The following is a 24589-nucleotide window of genomic DNA, read 5'->3' on the forward strand; positions in this document are numbered from 1 at the left end:
GACTTGTGTGTGAAAACCTCAGGAGGTCAGCAGTTTCTGAGATACTCAAACCACTCCATCTGGCACCAACAATCGTTCCATGGTCAAAGTGACTTAGATCACATTCCTTCCCCATACTGATATTTGATCTGTACCTCTTGACTATGTCTACATGCTTTGATGCATCGAGTTGCTACAACATGATTAGCTGATTAGATCTTTGCAATATCAAGCAGATATTTTGGTGTACCGATTAATGTGGCTAACAAGTCAAAGTCAAATTAAATAATTTATGATCTCCCATCTTCTCTTTTCCTTCTTTCCCATCTATTGGCTTTACATTTTACAGATCTGGTGGCAATGCCTAGGAATCTAGGGATGGAAGCATAGTCCACTCTTTCATGTCTTCATTGGGACAATATTAAAACTTGTGTCACTACAGATGGCTGCGATGAAAGAAGTGACACTTTCTGTTGATGTGGCACAGAAAGAAGGATTTTATTTATCAGGAATCAGTCTCATAAATTCAGAAGTGGTTGGATTGTTCACAGAAATATACTGAAAGCAATCTTGCTGTTTAGTTAATCTCTTTAACTCAAGCATTTGTTTGTTTCTCTTTCAATAGGGACCAAATGGCCTCTGTGCAGACTTCATTCCAAAGAAACCATTGAAATAAAACAATTAGGAACACAAAAGAGCACAAAACATCACTGCTGATGCCTAAACCACCGTATCCAAGAACTAGAAGTGGCCTACTGCATGTGACATGTCACAAACTACAGCAGATTGAGCGGTGCACAACATAATTTATCTAAAGTGGATTTTACTCTTCCCAAACAACATGTGGTAGAGTAAAATGCTGAAATCTTCCCTTTTCCACAAATTTCAAACATATAAAAATAAATAATGTAATATAGAAAGACAATACATATGAAAATACCGTTCCCATTGAGTTGGATTACACTTAGGTACACAGCATGCCCACATGTCGATGGCGGTTATTGTCACTCGTTCTCATACAGAAAATGGCAGTGCACTGTCAGAATGTTGTGATATTTCTGATATGGAGATACATGATAAAATGCATTTTGTGAAATATTTCCAGGAGTGAATTGACAGCTCATCTGTGCAATACTTTGAATTAATGGATGTGCAACACTCTTTAGTACTTCCTAATCGAACAGCTAATGTTCCTCCGAATAGACACCACCACTTAGGTATCCGTTTGTCCCGTTTGTGGTGCTGTTGTGTCCACTTTTTGCAGCTGACAGTGTCGATTCTTCCTCATCAGAGCTGGATTCAATGTCACTTAGGTCATCTTTCGATACCTGGGGAATTGCAGGATATCAAAACAAAGACAATTTTTGTCATGTAAATTAGTGAAACGAAAACCTTAAAAGTAAAAATTAGTGAAATGAAAACCTTGAAGGTAAAATGCAAATTAATATGTGAATTGAAATGAATTGACTGGATCAAAAACCTGTTGGTGTAAGATGGAGCACAAATCTTTACATAATATAGAGGTTAACCTCTTGTTTTTAATTACTGCTTTGAGAGGAATGTTAACATTGTCAGTAAGTATCTCATTTATTAAGAATGCTATTCTGATCTATTTTTGTTGTGATCATTGAAAGGCAATGAAAGAGGTAGAAGGTGGGACAATTGATTGCAAGAAGACATAGAAACATAGAAAATAGGTGCAGGAGTAGGCCATTCGGCCATTCGAGCCTGCACTGCCATTCAGTATGATCATGGCTGATCATCCAACTCAGAACCCTGTACCTGCTTTCTCTCCATACCCCCTGATCCCTTTAGCCACAAGGGCCATATCTAACTTCCTCTTAAATATAGCCAATGAACTGGCCTCAACTGTTTCCTGTGGCAGAGAATTCCACAGATTCACCACTCTCTGTGTGAAGAAGTTTTTCCTCATCTCGGTCCTAAAAGGCTTCCCCTTTATCCTTAAACTGTGACCCCTCGTTCTGGACTCCCCCAACATCCCGAAACAATCTTCCTGCATCTAGCCTGTCCAATCCCTTTAGAATTTTATACGTTTCAATAAGATCCCCCCTCAATCTTCTGTAAAAGTGACAAAGAGATGGACTGACCTAGAATGAACAGCACAGAATCCAGTGATGAAAGTCTTCCCTCAATGCTATTTCATTCTTAAATTCTTAGCTAATAGTTAGTAAAACTGAGGTGGGCATAAAAATTGATATATTAATTTTCCATAAGGAGGTTGGGTGAAAATAATGAAACACATCAATTCTCTGGCCACTTCAGAGGCAAATAATGCCTGTCAGACAAAATATTTCAAAGTCTTCCTCAACAAAGTCTCTGTCATGATCACCTTTGACTCCATCCTGCAGCGTCCTTCTCGGTGCAGTCCTGCTACCCCTTCCGAACATCGAGAACTCAACAAGGCATGTTCCAACTAAGCTATAACAAGTCCTGAGGAGCAGAGTTTTATCTGGGCTAAAATTCTAAAGCTTATCAGTGAAGAGCTTCAATTACAGATCCATAGGTCAATTGTCCATGCTTGGAAGCAAAGGATTTACCAGGGGATTTCAGAGGTGCCATAATCAAGACCATAACACTGTAAGATATAGGAGCAGAATTAGGCCATTTGGCTCATTGAGTCTGCTCCACCATTTCATCATGCCTGATCCATCTCCCTCTCATTCCCAGTCTCCTGCCTTCTTCCCGCATCCTTTCATGCCCTGACTAATCAAGAATCTATTCATCTCTGCTTTCAATATACCCAGTGATTTGGCCTCCACAGGCACCTGCAGCAATGAATTCCACAGATTCACCACTCTCTGGTTAAAGAAATTCCTCCTCACCTCTGTTCTGAATGGACGTTCCTCTATTCCGAGGCTGTGTCCTCTGGCCTTGGATTCCCTTGCTATAGGAAATATGCTCCCTACATCTGCTCTATTGAGGCCCTTCAAAATTAGATAGGTTTCAATGAGATCCCCCTTCATTTTTCTGAATTCCAGTGAGTAGGGACCCAGAACCCATCAAAAACACCTCACATGACAAGCCTTTCAATCCCTGAATCATTTCCGTGGCCTGCCTCTGAACCTTTCCCAATGTCAGCACGTCTTTCTTAGATACTTTACAATACTCCAAGAAACAAGAGAAGCCTGACAGGTTACCAGGAAGGAGTTTTACTGCTGTAAGGGAATTGATTTTTTTGCCTGTGTCATTTCATTTGCCCCTTTCCAGTGGCTGAGGAGTGACTCCCTGAACCGTAGTGTGGTGTCTCTCTGTCTAGGATACAGTAGAGATGATCTTCACCACACTGCAACTCAAAAAAAGACTGAGAACAGTACCAGCCAATATAAACGATTTTAAAAAATTACTTTTAAGAAACCAGTAGCTGAAAGTTAGTGACCTCAGACTTCATTCACAAAACTCATATCTATCATGTAGCGGTAATTCCCTCCCCCTCCCCTTTATACTTCTGAGATCCGGACAGCCTGCAGCACGCATTTCAAGGCACTGGAAAATAGCGCCAGTGCTGGGGTGTCAGTATCCTCTCTAGGCCAATCAGTATCTCAGATACTGAGGTCCTACTTACAATAAGTCAGCCACATAAAGCTAGCCATGCCACACTCATGCTCAGCACTAGATTCCCAAAACTCTGTTCCAAGCTCTATCGTGAAGGAGGTTATTAAATGAAAAAAATTAAGGATATACTCACAGATCCTACAGGATCCCAGTCCAAAAAAAATTGACTGCTTTTCCCCCTCTTCTGATGCTGCCTGATCTGCTGAGTTCTCCAGCACTGCATCTGTTGCCCATGCAGCATTAATGATTATGTGATATGACACTATTTTTGGGGCAGCCTCAATCAAAACTCCTAACATTCTGTATTTCAAAAGCTACTGTTTTTAGTATTTTGAGATCTGCACCATTCATTGCTAATGAACTGCAAAGAGCCAGATCTTTTCACACTGCGGTATCCTAGCAATTTCCACCAGGTTTGCTGAATATGTCCTGAGGCTCCCAAGATCTTTTGAGCAGTGGCACTGTTAGCAATTAAACAAGCAATTAAAATCCACACTGCAGAAGCAAAGCTTTGAATTGTGATATAATTGTCAGTGCAGGGTAACTTAAAGCCTTCATAGTGATAACAACCCTTCATCAAACATGATCCTTAAAACTGAGAGCAAACTATATTTGAAATGAAATATGGCTCTCATGGGGTTATTACGTTAAATTACACAAGATTAGGAACAAAGAATGAAAGCATTATTCTACTAGGTGCAAGAGTTAAAACTTACATGCAAAGGATTCCACTTTCCAGCCTTTGAGGTGTGCACAAAAAAAGAGATCAAATAGGCAGAATGAGAAAAAAGTATACTAAGTGGACATCCTGCTGTTTAAATATATTTATTGTTAATGAACCACAATAGCAATTCTGACTGTTGTTTCCTGTAGAGCTACTGTGATCTTTCTACAGCTCTGGCACTCTTTGGACAGGAACAGGATCAGCATACAGCTTCCAGAGTTTTTATTGTTATTTAGTTAACCGTCTAAACACGTCAGTATGTAAAATTTTACACCCACTTTCATCTTATCTGCATCCCATTCCTTTTTATATTATTTATTAGCAGTTTTACCTTCTGGCATTTAGGCTACATACTCTTTAAATAGAGTAGCAGGGTGGAGATACATTTCTACCAAAGGTGTTAAGGTTCTCCTTCCCTCCACTAGCCTGCAGGTCAGCCTTGGGCAAGGTGTAGCACCTGCTTAGCCCCCCCTCCCCCCGATCAGGGTCACCCGAAGCCATGGGAGCCGGTGATGGATGGTCGTATGAGCAGCTGGTGCAGATCACAAGTGCTGGTGATGTGTCCACTGACGCCAGGCAGACAATCTCTGAAGAGTATTGGTAATGACTGGGGACACCCATCTTGTGAAGACACTGCCCAGAAGAAGGCAATCAGTGGCAAACCACTTCTGTAGAAAAATTTTCCAGGATCAATCATGGTCACGGAGAGACCACGATCACCCATGTCAGACGGCACATGACAGATGAACGATTTGTTAAACTACCCTTTCCTCTCCTCTGAAGAACCAAGCCAAAACATTGGTTTGTAAGCAAAACACATAAAATGCTTGAGGAACTCAACATGCCAGGCAACATTTACAGAAAAGAGTAAACAGTTGACGTTTTGGGCCGAGACCTAAGAGTTTTGGCTGGAATTGTCAACTGTTTACTCTTTTCCATAGATAGTGCCTGGCCTGCTGAATTCCTCCAGCATGTTGCGTGTGTTGCTATGGATTTCCAGCATCTGCAGATTTTGTCGTATTTTTCTGCTTACATTACTGTAGTGTGCTTTGGACCAGCTTATCATGTTAAAGACTCTATAAAAATGCAAGTTTTTTCTTCTCTTTGTTATTAAACTGTAGTTAGTCAGAAAAAGGATTCTTTGGATATCAATTTCCCTCTAATTTTAGCCTGCATATGAGGAACAAAACTGAATATAAGTTGTTAACTACAACATAATTCTGTTTGGCAATGCCAACAGTTTTGGAAATTTGAAGGAGCTACAGTACACATTACAATTAGTGTCACTTAAACTACAATTATAGCTTGGGTAAATCACTATTTTGTTTATTTATTCCCTGCCTTGATCTCCTTCTGACATTTGATCTCTCTAACATTGCCATGAAGTGCAACGAACAGCTGGGTTTTCTCATTAAGCGTTTGTTGCAGCTGTGCTGTGGGACACCGATCATATTTAAACATAAGCAATAGGAAACATCAGTGTTCCCTCTAATTTTTTTAACAGCTGCGTGGACAAACCATCGGTCTGAGCAGGAAATTTTTCCACGGCCTGAAAACGGCAAATCATAAACATGAGAAAGTCTGCAGATGCTGGAAATCCAAAGCAACATCCACAGTCCCGAAGAAGCGTCTTGGAACAAAACATCGACTGTTCACTCTTTTCCACAGATGTTGCCTGACCTGCTGACTTCCTTTAGCATTTTGTGTGTGTTTCCCTAGCACTTGCATAGAACATAGATCATATACATTTACAGCACATTACAGGCCCTTCGGCCCACAAAGTTGTGACAACCATGTAATCTACTCTAGATACAACCTAGAATTTTCCTAGCGCATAGCACTTTATTTTTCTAAGCTCCATCTACCTATCTAGGAGGCTCTTAAAAGACCCTATTGTATCTGATTCCACCACCGCTGCTGGCAGTGCATTCCATGTACCCACCACTCTCTGTGTGAAAAACTTTAATTTTTTTTTTGTAATATGCATACTATGATGGCGGGGTGGAATTATGTCTCTATCAAAGGAGGTGTAAAACATTCCATCCCTCTGCTAACCTGCACGTCACCCTTGGGTAAGGTGTAGCACCTCAACCTCCCTGATCAGGCAGACAATTTCTGAAGAGTATTGCTAATGCCTGGGGTCACCCGTCATGTAAAGACACTGCCCAGAAGAAGGCAATGGCAGAACACTTCTGTAGAAAAATTTGCCAAGAACAATCATGGTTATGGAAAAACCGTGACTGCCCACGTCATACAACAGGACACATAACAAACGAATGAATGAACCTGATCAGATCTCAAATCTGGATTGTGAAACTTGAGTTAAATAAAACATGAACCAAAAATATGATCATTATGAAAGAAATGATGAAATTACACAGTAATTATCAAATATTGTATTCATGATATGCATGCCAGTGCAAGCCTTTGTAAAACACACCAAATACATTGAACAAATTATCGAATCATAGGAAGACCATGATCACCTATGTCATGCGGCATGGCACATAATGAGCAAGCAATACTATGAATGGTTAGCATGAAATGTAAAATTCACATACTTTTGATTTTATTTATTAACTGAAGGGTGTAATGAAAAACAGTACAACAAAGTAAATCTTTCACGTTTCGTGTCAGTTTCTAGCAGTGTCCAGTTCTAACTGTACAGCAGCAAAGGTTATGTATATGGGAGCATTTCAGTTACTCCACAGTCATGCACCCACTTCGAGGGAACAGTGCCAAGCACTAAAAAATTACAATATTGGGAGAGCCTAATATTTAGAAAAATGAGCAAGAACATTTTTAGTTTAGTTCTTTTTATAGCATTTCTTTCCCTTCAAAGATAAACCCTATCCTTGATGGAGGGATATGGTCTATGTGCAGGTCAGTGGGACTAGGCAGAAAAATGGTTCGGCACAGCCACGAAGTGCCATAAGGCCTGTTCCTGTGCTGTAATGTTCTATGGTTCTATGGTAACATGAGTAACAAATATTTTATTTAGGGAGAGGTAAGTGCCTGGAATAGATTAAAAGATTGAATGATTCAGAGTACATTTATATCAAAGTTTGTATATAGCACACAACCCTGATATTTGTCTTACCAGAAACAGCCATGAAACAAGAAACATCATGGAACCCATTAAAAAAAAGACCCAATGCGCAAAAAAAGAACAAATCGTGTGAACGGCAAAAGAGGAAGAAAAAACAAAGAATACAAAACACCAAACCACAGAGTCATCGAAGCAGTCTTGGTACGTTCAGTTCAGTTCAGTTTAGCACTGTGTCGTTCATTGACTGCAGGCCGCAGAGCCAGTCTGTACTGATCAAAGTCGCACAAAATAAAGAAGAGGGGCAACCAGAAACCAGAAACACATTGTGACATGAGCTGGAGAGTTCAATCCACAGACTGCCTAGGACCCAAGACTCCAGCAGTATAGAGTGAGAGAGAGAGGTCACACACAGGTAGATGGTGCTGAACACCTGCTCGTGGCTTGCTCTCGTCCCTGATGATTTCAATCTTGAACGCGCTTTAGTCGGTGGCATCTGTGAGAAGTAGAGTCAATCGTACGTTCGCAACCCGTCTCCAGGCTTCTTGGCCTCCAGGCTGCACACTCTGCTCCAAACCTCACCGGACTCCCTCCGGCATGAGACGCTCAAACACATCATCAAACTGTAAATCACAGGTTCCAATTGCACGCAGCTTAGTAGCAGAATCATATTTGAAAGAAGAAGAAGTAAAAGAAGATTCCCTGAACTGTCTGAAGGACGTCGCCTTTGATCGTGTTGTTTGCTGGTGCTATCTTCTTCAACAAGTGACAGTAGTGATATAGAAATATTGGTAACCAGGTATAGCAGTGGAAGCAGACAGCTTGGTGGAGTTTAAGGGACTTTTCGATAGACACATGACTATGAAAGGAATGGAGGAATATGGATGATACACAGGAGGAGGACATTTATCATAAATTGGCATCAATATTGGCAAATCATGTGTGCTGAACAGCCTGTCCGATGCTGCACCAGTCTGTTCTGTGTTGTACGTTTTCTGGCTTGGCAGCTGGCTAACTGCGGATCGGCTAACTGCTGGATAGGGGAGCAATTGGTGCAAGACCACAACCAGGGACTATGTGGATGCTTCAGTCAGGGTTTGGTGGCAGCGACACTAGGCAAGGCAAGTGGCTTCAGATGTGAAATTCATTTGAAATGTTCTTGTTTGTCAGGGCTCCCATACCTACGTGGCAACGTGGTATGAATCAGAATTTGTTCTGCTACACAATCGTAATTTGATTTTCAAATAACTGGAAAGAACAAATTATAAAGGTGGCATCATTTTTGAATAATACCATAAAACTATAAGCTAAAGGAGCAGAATTAGGCCGTTTGGCCCATCGAGTCTGCATCACCATTACATCATGGCTGATCCAATTTTCCTTTCAGTCCCAATATCCTGCTATCTCCTCATATTCAGATTCAGATTCAGTTTCATTTTATTGTCATTTAAAAACCACAACTGCGATGCAGTTGAAAAATGAGACAATGTTCCTCCAGAATTATATTACAAAAACACATGACAAAACAGACTACACCAGAAAATCCACATAATGTTTGACAATCCCCAATCCAGAGTCCAGAGAGGCTGCTGTGTATTAATATCGCGCTACCGTCTAGCGCGTGCCCCGGAAAGGAGCTCCAAGTCCACAAAACAAGACCAAAAACTAAAGCTACAAGACCTGCACAAAACCACATAGTTACAATATATAGTTACAACAGTGCAAACAATAGCATAATTGATAAAAAAAATAGACCATGGGCATAGTAAAAATAGTTCAAAGATGTTAAAAGACTATAAGTCCAAAAGAAACCACAATTTCCACAAGTCCTCAGGGTCCCCAATTGACTTGTCATCCCACGCCGGCGGCAGAAGGGAATACCCCCACTATGGACTTCCACGGCGCCGCCCGACTCAGCCTCGCAGACGCAGCACACAGTGAAAGCGACCTGAGCGCAGCGGACTCTGAGTCCGTCAAACCTCTGAGCCGACAACCATTCTCCGAGCACCATTCTCTGCTGAGCGTATTAAGACGGTCCCACCAACGGCCATCGGCAACGTGACCCAGAGGACTGGGGGCCTGTTCTTCCCAGCAGAGACCTGGACCTCACAGCAGCAGCAGCAACGAAGAAGGTCTTCCTGGAGATTTCCAGATGTTCCTCCGTGCTCCCACGTCCGTTTTTCATCTGATTATGATTGCACAATGGCACCCCGCTTCACAAATAACAGATAATCAGTTCTGGAGTGGCCACTGCAAGCTGCATTGTGCCGCCATCTTGGAAACTTCAGCCCTGAATATCCGTTCATGCCCTGACCAATCAAAAATCTATCAACCTCTTCCTTTAATATACATAAAGACATGGCCTCCACATCTGCCTGTGGCCAAGAATTCCACAGATTCACCACTCTCTGGCTAAAGGGGTTCATAGATGGCCTCTATTCCGACATGCTTATTTACAGAGTTATCAGAGGAGAACCATCCTTCTAAAAATTCCTGTGCCTACTTCAGGTTTGCCTGCGTCAGAACCTCTGTGGCATCCCAGTTAAAGTGGTGTTCTTCCCGGTCTTCCTGTACTGAGATCGACAACAGTGGATCATGTCTCCGTACCGCCAGTTTGTGTTCCCGTAAATGAGTTGAGAGTTGGCGTCCTGACTGGCCAATGTAGTTCTTGCTGCGGTCTCCACAGGTGGTCCTGTACACCACACTGCTTTGGTCAGTGGTCTTTACTGATACCTTGGTTCTTGAGACAAGCTTTGTTAAAGTTGCCATTGGTTTTTGTGTGATTGTGAGCAGTCAAGCTGTCATTTCAGAGATATTCTTGATGTAGGGCAAGATGGCGAGTTGAATAAAGTCTGCGTGACTTTCCTCACAAACCAGTGGCGACAGGAAAACACAAAGCAGGCAAGAGAATTGTTAGAAGTGTGGTTCTCTTCTAGTAACTCTGTAAACAAACGTATTGAAATAGACAGTATCTATGAACCCCTAAGAGCCAAAGAAACATAAACCAATAGAATTCAATGCTCAACTGAAGGGGCATCCAATCTGGACGGAGGCAAACGAAGCGGGGCCTCCATAAACACAAACACTCCCAGAGAGAAACACCAAGAACTGCACACTGAGGATGTCACCTTGACCGGAGATGAAATGCCTGCAAACTAATTACCAAGCTCTGTGAACGCTGCAACATCAGTTGTTACTCTTAACTCAGGGGTTCCCATCCTGGGCTCACGGACTGTTTGGTTACTGGTAGGGGTCCATGGTGTAAAAAAGTTTGGGAACTCCTGCCCTAACGAGTATTCCAACTACTCTGGATGCCTGAAGACTCAATATATACAAGGGTTAAGTGACCTTCCTTATAATATAAACTACGTAACTCTTAAAAATGGGCAGCATGGTATCTTAGTGTTTAGCACAATGGTTTACAGTACAGGAGACCCGGGTTTAATTCTTGCCACTGTTTATAAGGAATTTGTACATTCTTCCTATGACTGCATAGGTTTCTTCTGGGTGCTCCAGTTTCCTCCCACGGTACAAATACGTACTAGTTAGTAGGTTAATTGGTCATTGTAAATTTGTCCTCTGGTTAGGCTAGGGTTAAATTGGGGATTGCTGGGTGATGTGGTCAAAGGGCCAGGAGGGTCTACTCAGCACTGTATCTCAATCAATCAATCAATAAAATCTTGTTCTGGCAATTACCACGGAGATGGAAGGATTAGACAAAATGTTGAATGATATGATTACTAATGAGACAGAAGAAATTAACATAGAAAGGGGGCATATATTAAATAAGCTAATCAAACCCTCGGAGAATTTCTCTGGATAGATTGCATCCATGCATTTTAAAATAATCTAATGATGAGAGAGCAAATGCATTGCCTCATGTTTAATAATTCATCAGAAGAAGGTATAATACTAAAGGCTGACAGATAAATAATACAATATCTATATATAGGATGGGGAACTGTCACGGAGTGATAGTCAACTTAATGCAGAGAAGATAAGTCAATTGCTGCTAAAGAGAATAGAAAAATATCTTGAAACTAATGTTTAATAAGGAATAGTCAAAATAGATTTCAGAAGAGATGTTTATTTATTTGGTGATAGAGCATAGAGTGAGCCCTTCCAGCTCTTCGAACTTTGCCACCCCAGCAACCCCCAAAAAAAAACAATCACTGTTGAAAGTACAAGTGAGTGTAAACAAAAGGGACACAGACGTATCTATCACTACTTTTTCCATAGGACTGAAAGCTATCGAATGTTGAAAGGCCTCTATAGAGTGGATGTGGAGAGGATTTATTTAGCCAGTGAGTGGTGAAGCTGTGGAATTCATTGCCACATGCTGTGTGGAGGCCAAGTCACTGGGTATATTTAAGGCAGAGCTTGATCGATTCTTGATTAGTCCGGGCGTGAAGGGATATGGGGAAAAGGCAGAGAGATTGGGGCTGAGAGTGAAAATGGATCGGTCATGATGAAATGGTGCAGCAGACTCAATGGGCTGAATAGCCTACTTCTGCTCCAATACATTATGGTCTTATGTAACATCCTGTGATCCTGTTTTACAATGTTACTTTGAATCTATATAACAGTGACAATACCCCAGCTGTATCAGATGCTTAAAATGTTTAATTGTAGAGAGGTCAAGTAGTTTATATTTTTGTTGCAAAATACAGTACTGTTGGGTGGTGGGGTGGAGATGCGTTTCTACCAACATCTGTTTCCCTCCGCTAGCCTGCAGGTTACCCTTGGGCAAGGTGTAGCACCTGCTTGGCCCCCCAATCAGGGTCACATGAAACCATGGGATCAGGTGGTTAATGATCATATGAGCAGATGGTGCATATCACAAGTCCTGGTTATGTGACCACTGGTGCCAGGCAGACAATCTTTGAAGTGTATTGAATAGGGCTTGGATCACCTGTCCTGTAAAGACACTGACCAGAAGAATTCAATGGCAAACCACTTCTGTGGAAAAATTTGCCAAGGACAATCACGGTCATGAGTCTATGATCACCCATGTCATAAGGTGTGATGATGATTATGATACAGTAAGGTGGTGTAGTGGCATCCACACTGGTCTTCAAGAAGAGTGGTTCTGGTTCCAGGTTCGAATCTAGCCAGCTCCTTACACACTTTCTGTCCATGCGGGTTTAAGCATTGAGCTAGCAACTTGGCCTCATAAAAAACAGATAAAAAAGCTAAAGAAACAGCAAGATTGCTGCCTGATGCACTGCAAGATGAGGAAATGAGCAACTATATATATAGAGTGTGCCTAAGAATTTTGCACAGTGCTCTATATTATGTTACTGTGTCCCATCCGGCCGATATGTGCTGGGAAGCACGTTGGAATCCCATGTCAAGGAGCACAGGAGGTATATATATTTGGCTTACTCAGAGAAAGTGGTGGTAGCTGAACATTGCATTGGCAATGGCCATAGGGTTGACTTCGATGGCACAGAGCTACGGTGCGGCGCCAATGGCTTTAGGGTCCACCTGATGAAGGAAGCTATTGAAATAAAGGAAATTAATTTTAACAAAGACAAAGGTCTCACTCCATGTAAGAACTGGAATTCAATTGTAAACAAGGTGCGACAGTGGAAACCTGATTGGATGAGGATTGGCCAATTGGGGGGAATAGACGACGGGGTATAAATACCACCAGAATGGACATGACCAGGCGTCATCAGTGATGAAGATGGCAGAGTTTGTCATTGAAATGTTGCTGAAAATAAATACCTGTATTTGGATGGAAGCCTGAGAAGAGTTTATTCACACTCTTATTTTTGTTTCCCAACCACCTTCCTATTTTAACCAATATACAGTATTGTGCAAAAGTCTTCAGCAGCCTAGAAGACTTAAGAGCAACGTAAGTGCCCAAGACTTAGTACAGAACTGTACAATATGTTAATAAATCTGTGAAACTATATCAGAATATGTACTGGAGAAATACATTGTCATTTTCCCAACATTAAGGAGGACATACCTTTCCTTTGGCAATAGCTCTACAAGTGATCCGGATGATGAGATATGACCAGAAGCTATGCAGAAGCTGAAGCAAGAGAAGAAGCAAGTTGAAGACCCACCATGATGGATATGGACCAACAATCTCCCAACTTTCAAACAAGGTGGTGTTTAATACCCTGAAACAAAATACACATCATCATCAGAGATTGCAATTTTTATAACCTGGAATGCAGGTTAAAACTAATCAAATATTAATTTTAGAAAAATATCAAATGTATCAAAGCTTTAAAGAATTTTCTATTGACATGCTTCACAGTACCCACAAGAAATACATGAATAAAACAGATCTCTTTTAATAGCAACTTGTTTTATCTCCTGTATCTGAAAGAATCAATACATGCAAGTATAAAGCACTGGTGAGGCATCACTGGGAGTACTGTGAGCAGTTTTGGGCCGCTTATCTTAGAAAAGATGTGTTGACACTGGAGGGAGTTCGAAGGAGGTTTATGAAAATGATTCTGGGATTGAAAGGCTTGTCATATGAGGAGCGTTTGATGGCTCTGGGGCTGTACTCACCGGAATTCAGAAGAATGAGGGGTGACCTAATTGAAACCTATCAAATAGTGAAAGGCCTTGATAGAGGGGACATGGGGAGGATGTTTTCTATGGTGATAGAGTTTAAGATCAGAGACCATATGAGGAGCAATTTCTTGAGACGGAGAGTGATGAATCAGTGGAATTCACTGCCACAGGTGGCTGTGGAAGCCAAGATTTTATGTATATTCAAAGTAGAGGTTGATAGGTTCTTGATTAGTCAGGGCATAATGGGATATGGGAAGAAGGCAGGAGATTGGGACTGAGAGGGAAAATGGATCAGCCATGATGAATTGATGAAGCAGACTTGATGGACCAAATGGCTGAATTCTGCTCCTATATTTTATATTCCTTATGGAATGGCCTTTGTTTACAAAATATAAATTATTTCTGTTTTACTTTGCCAATCCATTTTCGTCACTTACTGAGAACCCTAAGGCTTACAGTCAGTAAAAGTAAGTTACAGAATGCATTTAACAACTTTGCAATGAAATTCATTATCCCAATGTTTCTCAATTGTGGCTTCAGAGGAAACAATCTATTTAGAATTAGTTCAAAATACAAATGAATGCATCAAGACAAACTACAGTTAATTTATTTGAGATTTTTAAACATAATTATATCTGATGCATATATCCTTTTATTTCTGAAACATAACCAATGGTAACCACACACATTTGTCAATGACCAGATCAGTTGTTCTGAAACATTACCAAATAGGATCACATGTATCACAACTTCTATGATTGACCTGAATCTGCCACAGCCCTATTTTCTCAGCTTCATAGGATCTATTCTGCACCCCTGCTTTATTCAGATACTGTCTTTTGAATACAGAATTCAAAGACATGGAGCCAGGTTCCAAATGTGTAATGATAACATTCTTCAGTCACTCCTTGGCTGGCCTCCAGTTTTCTGTGTTGTCACAAACTGTGGTCAGATTAATCAAGCTGTACTCTAGTAAACACTCAGGAGAATAATACCATACTTCCTGCAACTCGTGTGTTTACCCTCCTTACAGATTCTTTTTGTTTTCAGCAACTGCTTTATGCCACTGCTTGTAACATTACCATCTGTCTTAACCTCAGTCTGGGTTTTCAACTGTATATTTGATATAAAGCCAAAGTGTTAGATCCACACTTCACCCTCACCGTGTCCATGTTGACTATGAAGTGTCTATCTATATTAATCCGTTCATCAGTACTTGGTCTGTGGCTTTTAATGAGCTGGTGATTCAAGTGCATGTCTAGATACTTAAATGCTGTTGTAGCTACCTCTGTCCCCTTCGTTCATTATGTGCCATGTTGTATGATGTGGGCGATCATCGTCCTTTCATGACCATAATTGTTCTCGGCAAACTTTTTTTTTACAGAAGTGGTTTGCTGTTGCCTTCTTCTGTGTAGTGATTTACAAAACAGGTGACCCCAGCCATTCACAATACCCTTCAGAAATTGCCTGGCGTCAGTAGTGGCATAACCAGGACTTCCGATATGCACCAGCTGCTCATACAACCATCCACAAACTGTTCCCATGGCCTCACGTGACCCTCATCAGCGGGGGCTAAGCAGGTGCTGCACCCTGCCGAGCACTTTATACCTCCTTTGGTAGAGACGTATTTACACCCCGTCATCCCAGCTTCAGTAAGATTATATTTTGGACGCATACTTGGGTTCCTCTATTTTTCATTTCTCCTCAAGGTCCTGCCGCTCATTATATATGTCCTATCTTTATTAGTCCTCCCAAAATGCATCCATTTGCACCTGTCAGGTGGAACAAGATTAACTGGCTTGTCACATGGAGACCATTTGATATCTCTGAGCCTGTATTCACTGGATTCAGGAGAATGAGGTGGTGACCTAATTGAAACCTGTTGAATGTGGAAAGGCTTTGATAGAGTGAAAGAGGATGTTTCCTATAATAGGAAAGTCTAAGACCAGAGGACAGAGCCTCAGAATAGAGGGGCAACCTTTAGAATGGAGATGAGGAGGAATTTCTTTAGTCACAGAGTAGTGAATTTGTGAAATTTGTTGCCACAGGAAGCTGTGGAGGCTAAATATGTATTTTTAAGGCAGAGGTTGATAGATTGTTGATTAGTCGGGGCATGAAGGGATATGGGGACAAGGCAGGAGATTGGGGCTGAGAGGGAAATGGATCAGCCAATCAGACTTGATGGACCATATGGCTTAGTTCTGCTACAATATCTTATGGTCTTATGGTATAAGACAAATATAGAAGCTATATATCTTTCTCTATCTGCTTTGTATTTCGTGTTGCATGTTTATGATGTTTATTATGCTTATGGTGTATTGCTGCTCGAACAAAGACAAAGAGTGACCCTGAAATCCGATAAATACCAAGGATCCAAATGATTCATGGAATAGAATAGAACTTTATTGTCATTACTCAAGACAATGAGATTGTGAGGCTACTCCAGTCTGAGCAAAACAGATATTTACAATGCATCCAGTACAGCTTAATTACATTTACTTTTTTCCCATATTTACATGCAACAAGTGACTTTGATAGTCCATAACACTCAAAAGCCATTGGCAAGCTGGAGTGTAGCATTATCCAGCTGCACAACATCCCATAGGAAGAAGGTGGCTTTCAGTTTGGAGTAATCTGGAGTTTTGAAAGAAGATGCGGTAGAGGGAGTGAATTTTCTGGTTATCAACATTCAAGGCTGTACAGATTCTGGAATTGTTCCTGAAGATTGCAGGGTAGCAAATGTGAACCAACCAGTTATGGAAATAGAGAGCTACTGACCCATTGGCTGAAAATCAGTGGGAGATAAAATGGGGTATCTATAAAGTTGGGTGCAATTAAAAAAAACTTTGAGAGAATAATAATATTGAGCAGAATCAATAATGATTTATGAACAGAAATTCAGCTTCAACTAATCTACTTAATGTTTTTGAGGATGTGATTTGGAAATAGGTAGAGAGCCAGAAGATGTGGATTTGCCAAAGTAATTCCTTAAAACCTTGTACAGAGCTTCAGCAGCATGTTCAGAACGTACGGAATCATCTCATGTTCTCGATATTTATTGCTTATTTATTAATATTGTTTCTTTCTTTTTGTATTTGCTCAGTTTGTTGGCTTCTGCACTTTGGGTCAGTGCCCAAGTTGGGCAGTCTTTCATTCATTCTATTGTGGTTTTCATTCTATAGATTTATCGAGTATGCCTGCAAGACAATAAATCTCAAGGGTTGTATATGTACTTTGAAAATATATTTACTTTGATTTTCAAAATTTGAATATGCTGACATGGACGGGGAATTGATTATCAGATGGATAACGAAGAGTGGGAATAAACAGATTGTTTCAGATATTGTAGGAAACTGCCTGGACCCAATTGATTCAGACTAAATTAAGTTAAAGACCAAATTCATTAGTGATACTAAACTGCGTGGGGTGTTGTGTAAGGGATGTATAGAGGCTTCAAGAAGATATAAACAATCTATTGAAACACTATGTAATAAAATGTATATCAAAATCAGAATCAGAATAAAGTTCAATACTGCCAGCATATATCATTAAATTTGTTGTTTTTGAGACAGTAGGATATTACAATACTTAATAATGAAATCTGTGAATTACAGTAAATATATATATGAATGATATTTTATATACTGTATATGTAAAATAGTTAAATTAAATAAATAGTGCAAGAAAGTAGTGAAGTAGTTTTCATCGGTTTGATGTCCATTCAGAAATCGGATGGCAGAGTGGAAGAAGCTGTTCCTAAATTGTTGAGCGTGTGTCTTTAGGCTGCCATACCTCCTCCCTGATTGTAGAAATGAGAAGAAGGTATGTCCTGAGTGATAAGGGTCCTTAATAATAGACGCCTCCTTTTTAAGGCATCACTCCTTGAAGAAGATGTTCTGGATGCTCAGAAGGCTAGTGCTCATGATGAAGCTGACTTTGTGCAACTTCTTTCGAGCCTGTCCAGTAGCACCACCCCTCACATACCAGACAATGATGCAGCCAGTTAGAACGCTCTCCATGGTATTTCTGTAGAAATTTGAAAGTCTCTTTGGTGACATATCAAATCTCCTCAAACTGCCTTGGTGTTCATAACATACAGTATAACATTCAATTTTTTTGAATGGTGCGACTTTGGGTGCAGTTCAAATTTAAGGGGACCGAGGTGTACAAGTCACCAAAAATCGATGAACAGGTGCAGCAAGTGGTTAAGAAGGCAAATGCAATGCCAAATTATGTGAGGATTTGAATACAGGGATAGGAAGTTTTATTGAAATTGCTTCAGTCTTTGGTGAGCCGACGCCTGGAATATTGCACACAGGTAAGAATGTAGTTGCCATGGAAACAGTGCAGCAAAGAATCACTCAACTGGTTCCAGTAACAGCAGACTAGCAGCATGAGGAGAAATGGAGCAAACTGGGATTTCATTCTTTGGAGTTTGAGAGGAGATCCCATAGAAACACTAAGTTATTAAAGGATATGCAAGATTAATGCATGCATGATGGCTGAGGAGTCCAGTGTAAGGTTTGCTCTTTCAGAGTAACAACTAGAGCAGAGATGAGGAGAAAGTCCTTCACTCTGAGGTTGATGAAGCTTTCAAGTTATCTACTTGTGCCATAGGGATTTATTGATTGTGTTCATTCAAAACCCAGATTGATAGATATCCAACTGAAGGAACATGGGATAATGGTGTTGTGGTAAAATCAGATGACATCCAGAAGATCAAATCTTGCTCCTATTGCTTATCTTTCTATGTTACTATCTTTCAAATCCTTCTGAAGATCACCATGTAACACCAGGCTCAAGGACAACTTCTACCTTGCTGTTAGTGGTTCCAGAGTGAGATGGACCTCACAGTCCACCTCGTTTTGGCCTTGCATCGCACTGTCTACCTGCAGTGCACTTTCTCTGTAGCTGTAGTTCTTCATTCTGCACTGTTACTGTTTTACACAGGACTACCTCAGTGCACTGTTGTAATTAATTGATCTGTCTGAATGGTATGCAAGACATGTTTTTGACTGTACTTTAGTACATGTGACACTAATAAATGAATTTACAAATTTACCAATATAACTTCACGAATTTTATTCAGGCTTCCTGTCCAATGCCCATTGCTTTTCATTCTTGTTACACCTGAATATACTGATGCTTCATGTTTGGAATCCCTTACCTACTCGACCACATGCCTAATGCCACCGCTTTGTTTTTAAGATTCTACTTTAACTCAGTCCTTTTCATTAAGTTTCTTCTCCTTTGTTTTCATTTTCATCTGCTGTAGGCATTATCTTGGAACATTTTCTTGAGTTAAATTTACCATGGAAATATAAGCCATTATCATAGACTTCAGCATTGAATTCACAGAGCCGCTACATCTTTAAAACCATGGAGTAATGCAGCATGGTTACAGGACTTCGATCCAGTAAATGCTGATCATAGGGTCCACCTGCCTAGTCTCAGTTGCTTTTTCATAAATTTTTATTGAGATTCAGCATGGAGTAGGCTCTTCTGGCCCTTGGAGCCATGCTGCCCCATAATCTTCCAATTTAATCTTAGCCTAATCATAAGGGAATTTACAATGACCAAGGGGGAAACTGCAGCATCCAGAGGAAACCCACGTGGTCACGGGAAGAACGTACAAACTCATTACAGGCAGTGGTGGGAATTGAACTCGGGTTGCTAGAACAGTGAAATTTTGTGCTGACCACTACACTACCATCTGCCTATATCTTTTTAAGTACTGCCCTTCCATGTATCTACCCTAGTGCCTCTTAAATGATACTTTTGTTCCTGCCCCGACCACCTCCACTGGCAGCTCAGTCTATATACTCACGACCTTCTATGTGAAAAATGTTGCCCCTTAGGTCCTTTTTAAATCTTTGCCTCTGACCCCAAATCTATGCCCCGTAGTTTTGGATGCTCCTACCTTGGGGAAAAGACTGTACTCAAAGACTGTTTATATAAATACAAATAACAAGGGTCCTGTGGCACACTACTACTCATGGGCCTTTACTATGAGAAACAAACTCCAACCACCGTTCTCTGCTTCCTAGCTCTGAGCCAATTTTCAATCCAGTTAACTCGATCTTTCTGACTTTCCCGGACTTAACTTTCTAGACCAGCCTGCCACGTAGGACTTTGGCAAAGGTTTTTGGTAAGTACAAATAAATAACATCAACTTCCTTATGTTTATCACTGCTTTTTGTTTACCTTTTCAATAAACTTCTAAAAGGTTCATCAAACATGACATTCCACACAAAAACCATGCTGAATCCTACCAATCAGAATCCACACGTCCCAATACTGGCAAATCCTGTCCCTCAAAATTTCCTCAAGTAATTTCCCCAGCACTGATGTCAGTCTGACTGGCTTGTACTTCCTTGGCTTATCCTTGCTACCTTTTTTCACCAATGGAGTACCATTTAGTCACCTTTCAGAGTTCAACTGCTACTAACGCTGAAGCAAAGGCTCTGTAATTTCTTCCCTAGCCTCCCACAAAGTCCCGGCATGAACATCTTCTCTTGTTTCACTTATCTCTTAAACAACCGTAAGTTTCTCCTCACTGAACCTCAAGGAGTCAGCTGGTAGTGTGTTGGCATCCACACTGGACTTTGAGGCGAGTGGTCCCGGATTTGAATCTGGCGGATCATTGTTCAGTTTCCATCTGAGCACTGAGCTAGCAACTCGGCTTCATAAAAAACAGAATAAACTCCTAAAGGGACAGCAAGGTTACCACCTGATGCACCACAAGGCATGGAAAGGAACAAGAACAAACACCAAGGAGAATTATTCATTAAAAATCTAACCCACCTCCTGTGACTCGAGACAAAAGGCAGGGGTTCCCAACAAGGTTAATAGTAGGGGTCCATGGCATAAATAAGTTTGGGAACCCCTGATCTAAGGAATATCAAGAAAACAGTGATGAGTGGCCCATTAGGTAGTATAATTTATCTTTATTGAACTAAGTGAAGCAGGAGACGAAATCCTTCCCTACGGCTACTAAATCAGCTAATACTTCCATTTTCTCTTTGTATAATACTTCCTCCAACGAGGATGTGTCATATCATTGGTATGCCAATGACTGGAGATGCATGCTCTTTACTGGCAATAAACTGCATAATATTTAATATGCTTCCTGCCAACTTGTTCTGTTATGAGTTCCTGCACAGAGTTGATTTTCATACAGCAACTTTCATGGCCCCAGGATCTCCCAATGTATTTTGGAGACAATTAAGTATTTTTGAAATCTCCTCACTGTTGTGATGTGGGACAGGGCTAAAACTTCTAAGCAGTAATAAGCATGTAATTGATTTTTATTGAAATACTGACAGGACACCTGAGACAATGGTGCTATTCATCTCCATTGAGAGAGCAGATAAGATCTTATATCAACATACAGAGAAACTGGTGACATTTCTGTATTCATGCTAAAGCAAATCAGAAGTAATTAGTTGTCAATCATTGTCAGATGGAGCATTTGAAGGAAATATGTAACAGGTATTTATAGCAATTAACTGATATCATAATCTATTTAGTCCAATCTGTGTGAATGTTATTGACTCAGCAGCTGATAATTGACAAGTCGTAATTTCAGATAGTTGCTTCACCATGGAAACGAATGCCAAAAAGTACTTTGCAAAGTATGTTTTGGACACTCAGTGGGAACAGATGTACATACATGATGTAATTGATAATTCTTCAGTGGGTTTTGGGAAGTCTGGATGTGACTACAACTGGAAGGAATGAGGGTATTACTTCAGTGCCTGGAAAGAAAAGTCAATTCAAGGAAGTAAAAACAACTGCTGTATTTGCTTAACTCTATCACAACATGATTCAAAATTATTAATTTGAATTTACTTTAAAAATGAATTTAATTATAACTACTTCTCCATTATCAGTTTCGGTGAAAAGGAATTATTAAAATATACTGTCCTGATGCAGGGCTTTATCTTGAAACATAAACAATTCCTTCCCCTCACTCAAGGGGGCAGGAACTGTCAATGGACTATCTGTTGGTTCATTGAGTTCCTGCAGTAGATTGCATGTTGTATTAAAGTTCATCTTCAAGTTTAATTGTCATCCAACCATACATGAACACCCATGAATACAGAGTTACTCCAGGGCGAAGATGCAAACCACAGTCCCAACAGTCATACATAGCACAAGGCACATGTAAGACAGCAGTAAAATACAGACACTCAGGAAGAATAGTATGGTGAAAGTCCATGGACGTGGCAGCAGTCTGTAGTGAAACACAATACATCTTCTCTTCTGTCGAGTGAACACTGCAGGACAGCATTGACTCCAGCTTGGATCCCGTACCACACTGCTACTGGCCTCCAGGGGAGTGCACTGACTCCAATGCCTCTCTCCTGGTTGGCTGCAAACAGTCATCCTCATGGTCTGAGGCCTGGTTCTCACTAAGATCGAGGCCATCCACACCCACTGGTGGCCAATAAATCAGTGAATTGGATTTGCACGTTACCAACGTCCACATTCCACATTACCAATAAAATATATAATTTACCCGAGGTAATAACAATGCCAGGAATATGTTCCACTTGTTGTTACCTATTTAAATTTATTTATTTTTTATTTAGATATACCATGTGGAATGGGCCCTTCCAGCCCAACAAGTCGCCCCCACCTATTTAACCCTTGTCTAACCACAGGACAATTTACAATGAGCAATTAATCTACTAACTGGTACATCTTTGGACTGTGAGAGGAAACCAGAGCACCCGGAAGAAGTACAAGTACTCAAGGGAAGAATGTACAATCATCTTAAAGATGGTGTCGGAATGGACTCCAAACTCCGATGCCCGGAAACAATAAACCTGATTCTGAAACAGCTGGATAGGTAGCTTATCAGACAAACTTATGCACTGAACTATTTTGATAAATTCATCAACGCTAACTCACCCTATTCGATTCCTCTCAACAGAACTGCCCCCCCACCCATAACCTCTGATTTCCTCTTTCTCGCAGCAACTTTATATCGGGACTTTTCCATCCAGTCAGTCTCTGATGCCTGATAAACTGCTCCTATCTGCTAGCCCTGAGGTCATTTCCGCCTGTTGTGTCTGCAGTAGATATGCAAATGTTGACGTTACCACTCAGAAATGCTGACATGATTTACAATGCAGTTACTGAACAACCGCCCTTCAGCCTGGCAGGACTTTTCTCCTGGAAGGAGTGTTTGTCAGATCTGATGTCCTTTCCTTCTACACGGTGAGCGCGGGTATTGGTAAATGTTAATGATAGGTGGGAAATAAACCGGTTGGGGTTTCTTGCTCAACTGTCAGAGGATTGACTCGCACCTCTCATTTTGCAATATTAGCACCTTGAAATCGACCACAGAAAAAGTACTTAATTGGGATGGCACGGTAGTGTAGTGGCTTGCGCAATGCCACTACAGTATGGACAAGCTGGGTTCAATTCCCGTCGCTACCCGTAAGGAGTTTGTACGCTCACCACGTGACTGCGTGGGTTTCCTCCAAGTGCTCTGGTTTCCTCCCATATTCCAGAGATGTACCAACTGGTTGGTAGGTCAATCGGTCATTGTAAATTGTCCTGTGATAAGGCTAGGGTTAAATCAAGGGATTGCTGGGTGGTGCACCTTGAAAGGCCAGTAGGACCTATTCCACGCTGTACCTCAATAAATAAGTAAGTACCAATATTTTTGTAGACATAATCATAATGATATATACTGATAAATGAAGCCATTTTTTCACAATTCATTCAATAGCAATAACATGGGTGGTGGGGTCACTACCAAAGGAGGAGTAAAGTTCTCCTTCCCTCCACTAGCCTGCAGGTCACCCTTGAACAAGGTGTAGCCCCTTAGCCCCTACCCCAACCTGATAAGGGTCAGGTGAAGCCATGGGAGCAGTTGGTGGATGGTTGTATGAGCAGCTGGTGCAGATCACAAGTCCTGGTTATGTGACCACTGATGTCAGGCAGGCAGTCTCTGAAGAGTTGACAATGGCTGGGGTCACCCGTCTTGTGAAGACACTTGTCAAAGCGCTTCTGCAGGAAAAATTGCCAAGAATGATCATGGTCATGGAAAGACCAGAATCACCTACATGGCACATAACAAAGAAGCATATTCTTCAAATACCATTTTAAAATGTGGTTATCATGTTTTAAGTTGCCGGATTTTAATAGAAATATAGACTATTGGCCCTAAGATTCATCCTTAGTATAAATGCAATTAGAGTTATAGAGTCAGAGAAAAATACAGCACAGAAACAGGCCCTTCTGCCCATCTAGTCTGTGTTGAACTGTTTAAACTGCCTACTCCCATCAACCTGCACTAGGACCATAGCCCTGCATACACCTGCCATCCATGTACCGATCCAAACTTCTCTTAAATGTTGAAATTGAGCTTACATCACTTGTGCTGACAGCTCATTCCACGCTCTCATAATCCTCTGAGCGAAGAAGTTTCCTCTCACGTTCCCCTTAAACTTTTCACCTTTCACTATTAACCCATGACCCTCTGGTTATAGTCCCACTCATCCTCAGTGGAAAAAGCCTGCTTGCATTTACCTTATCTATACCCCTCATAATTTTGTATACCGCTATCAAATCTCCTCCCAACTTTCTACTTTCCAAGGTATACTGTCCTAACCTATTCTATCTTTCTTTATAACTCTGGTCCCCCAAACCCAGCAACATACTTGTAAATTTCAACCTTAGTTATATCTTTCCTATAAGTAGGTGACCAAAAC

At 41.0% G+C, this 24589-nt stretch overlaps 1 protein-coding gene across 2 annotated transcripts in view; it reads right to left on the minus strand.

Moving 5' to 3' along the window:
- Positions 1-469: 469 nt before the first annotated feature.
- cers6 (ceramide synthase 6) overlaps positions 470-24589 on the minus strand; it is a 282104-nt gene continuing 257984 nt past the window's right edge. The window contains exons 9-11 of one of the 2 annotated variants that reach the window (XM_059966393.1): positions 13300-13456; positions 4269-4292; positions 470-1307 (exon numbers count right to left, since the gene is read on the minus strand). In XM_059966393.1, coding sequence (XP_059822376.1) covers positions 1164-1307; positions 4269-4292; positions 13300-13456 — 325 coding nt within the window. In that variant the 3' untranslated portion in view covers positions 470-1163. The remainder of the gene's footprint in view (positions 1308-4268; positions 4293-13299; positions 13457-24589) is intronic. The other variant, XM_059966394.1, reaches the window with a different exon arrangement.

This window comes from Hypanus sabinus, chromosome 4 (assembly GCF_030144855.1).
Source record: "Hypanus sabinus isolate sHypSab1 chromosome 4, sHypSab1.hap1, whole genome shotgun sequence".
NCBI lineage: Eukaryota > Metazoa > Chordata > Chondrichthyes > Myliobatiformes > Dasyatidae > Hypanus > Hypanus sabinus.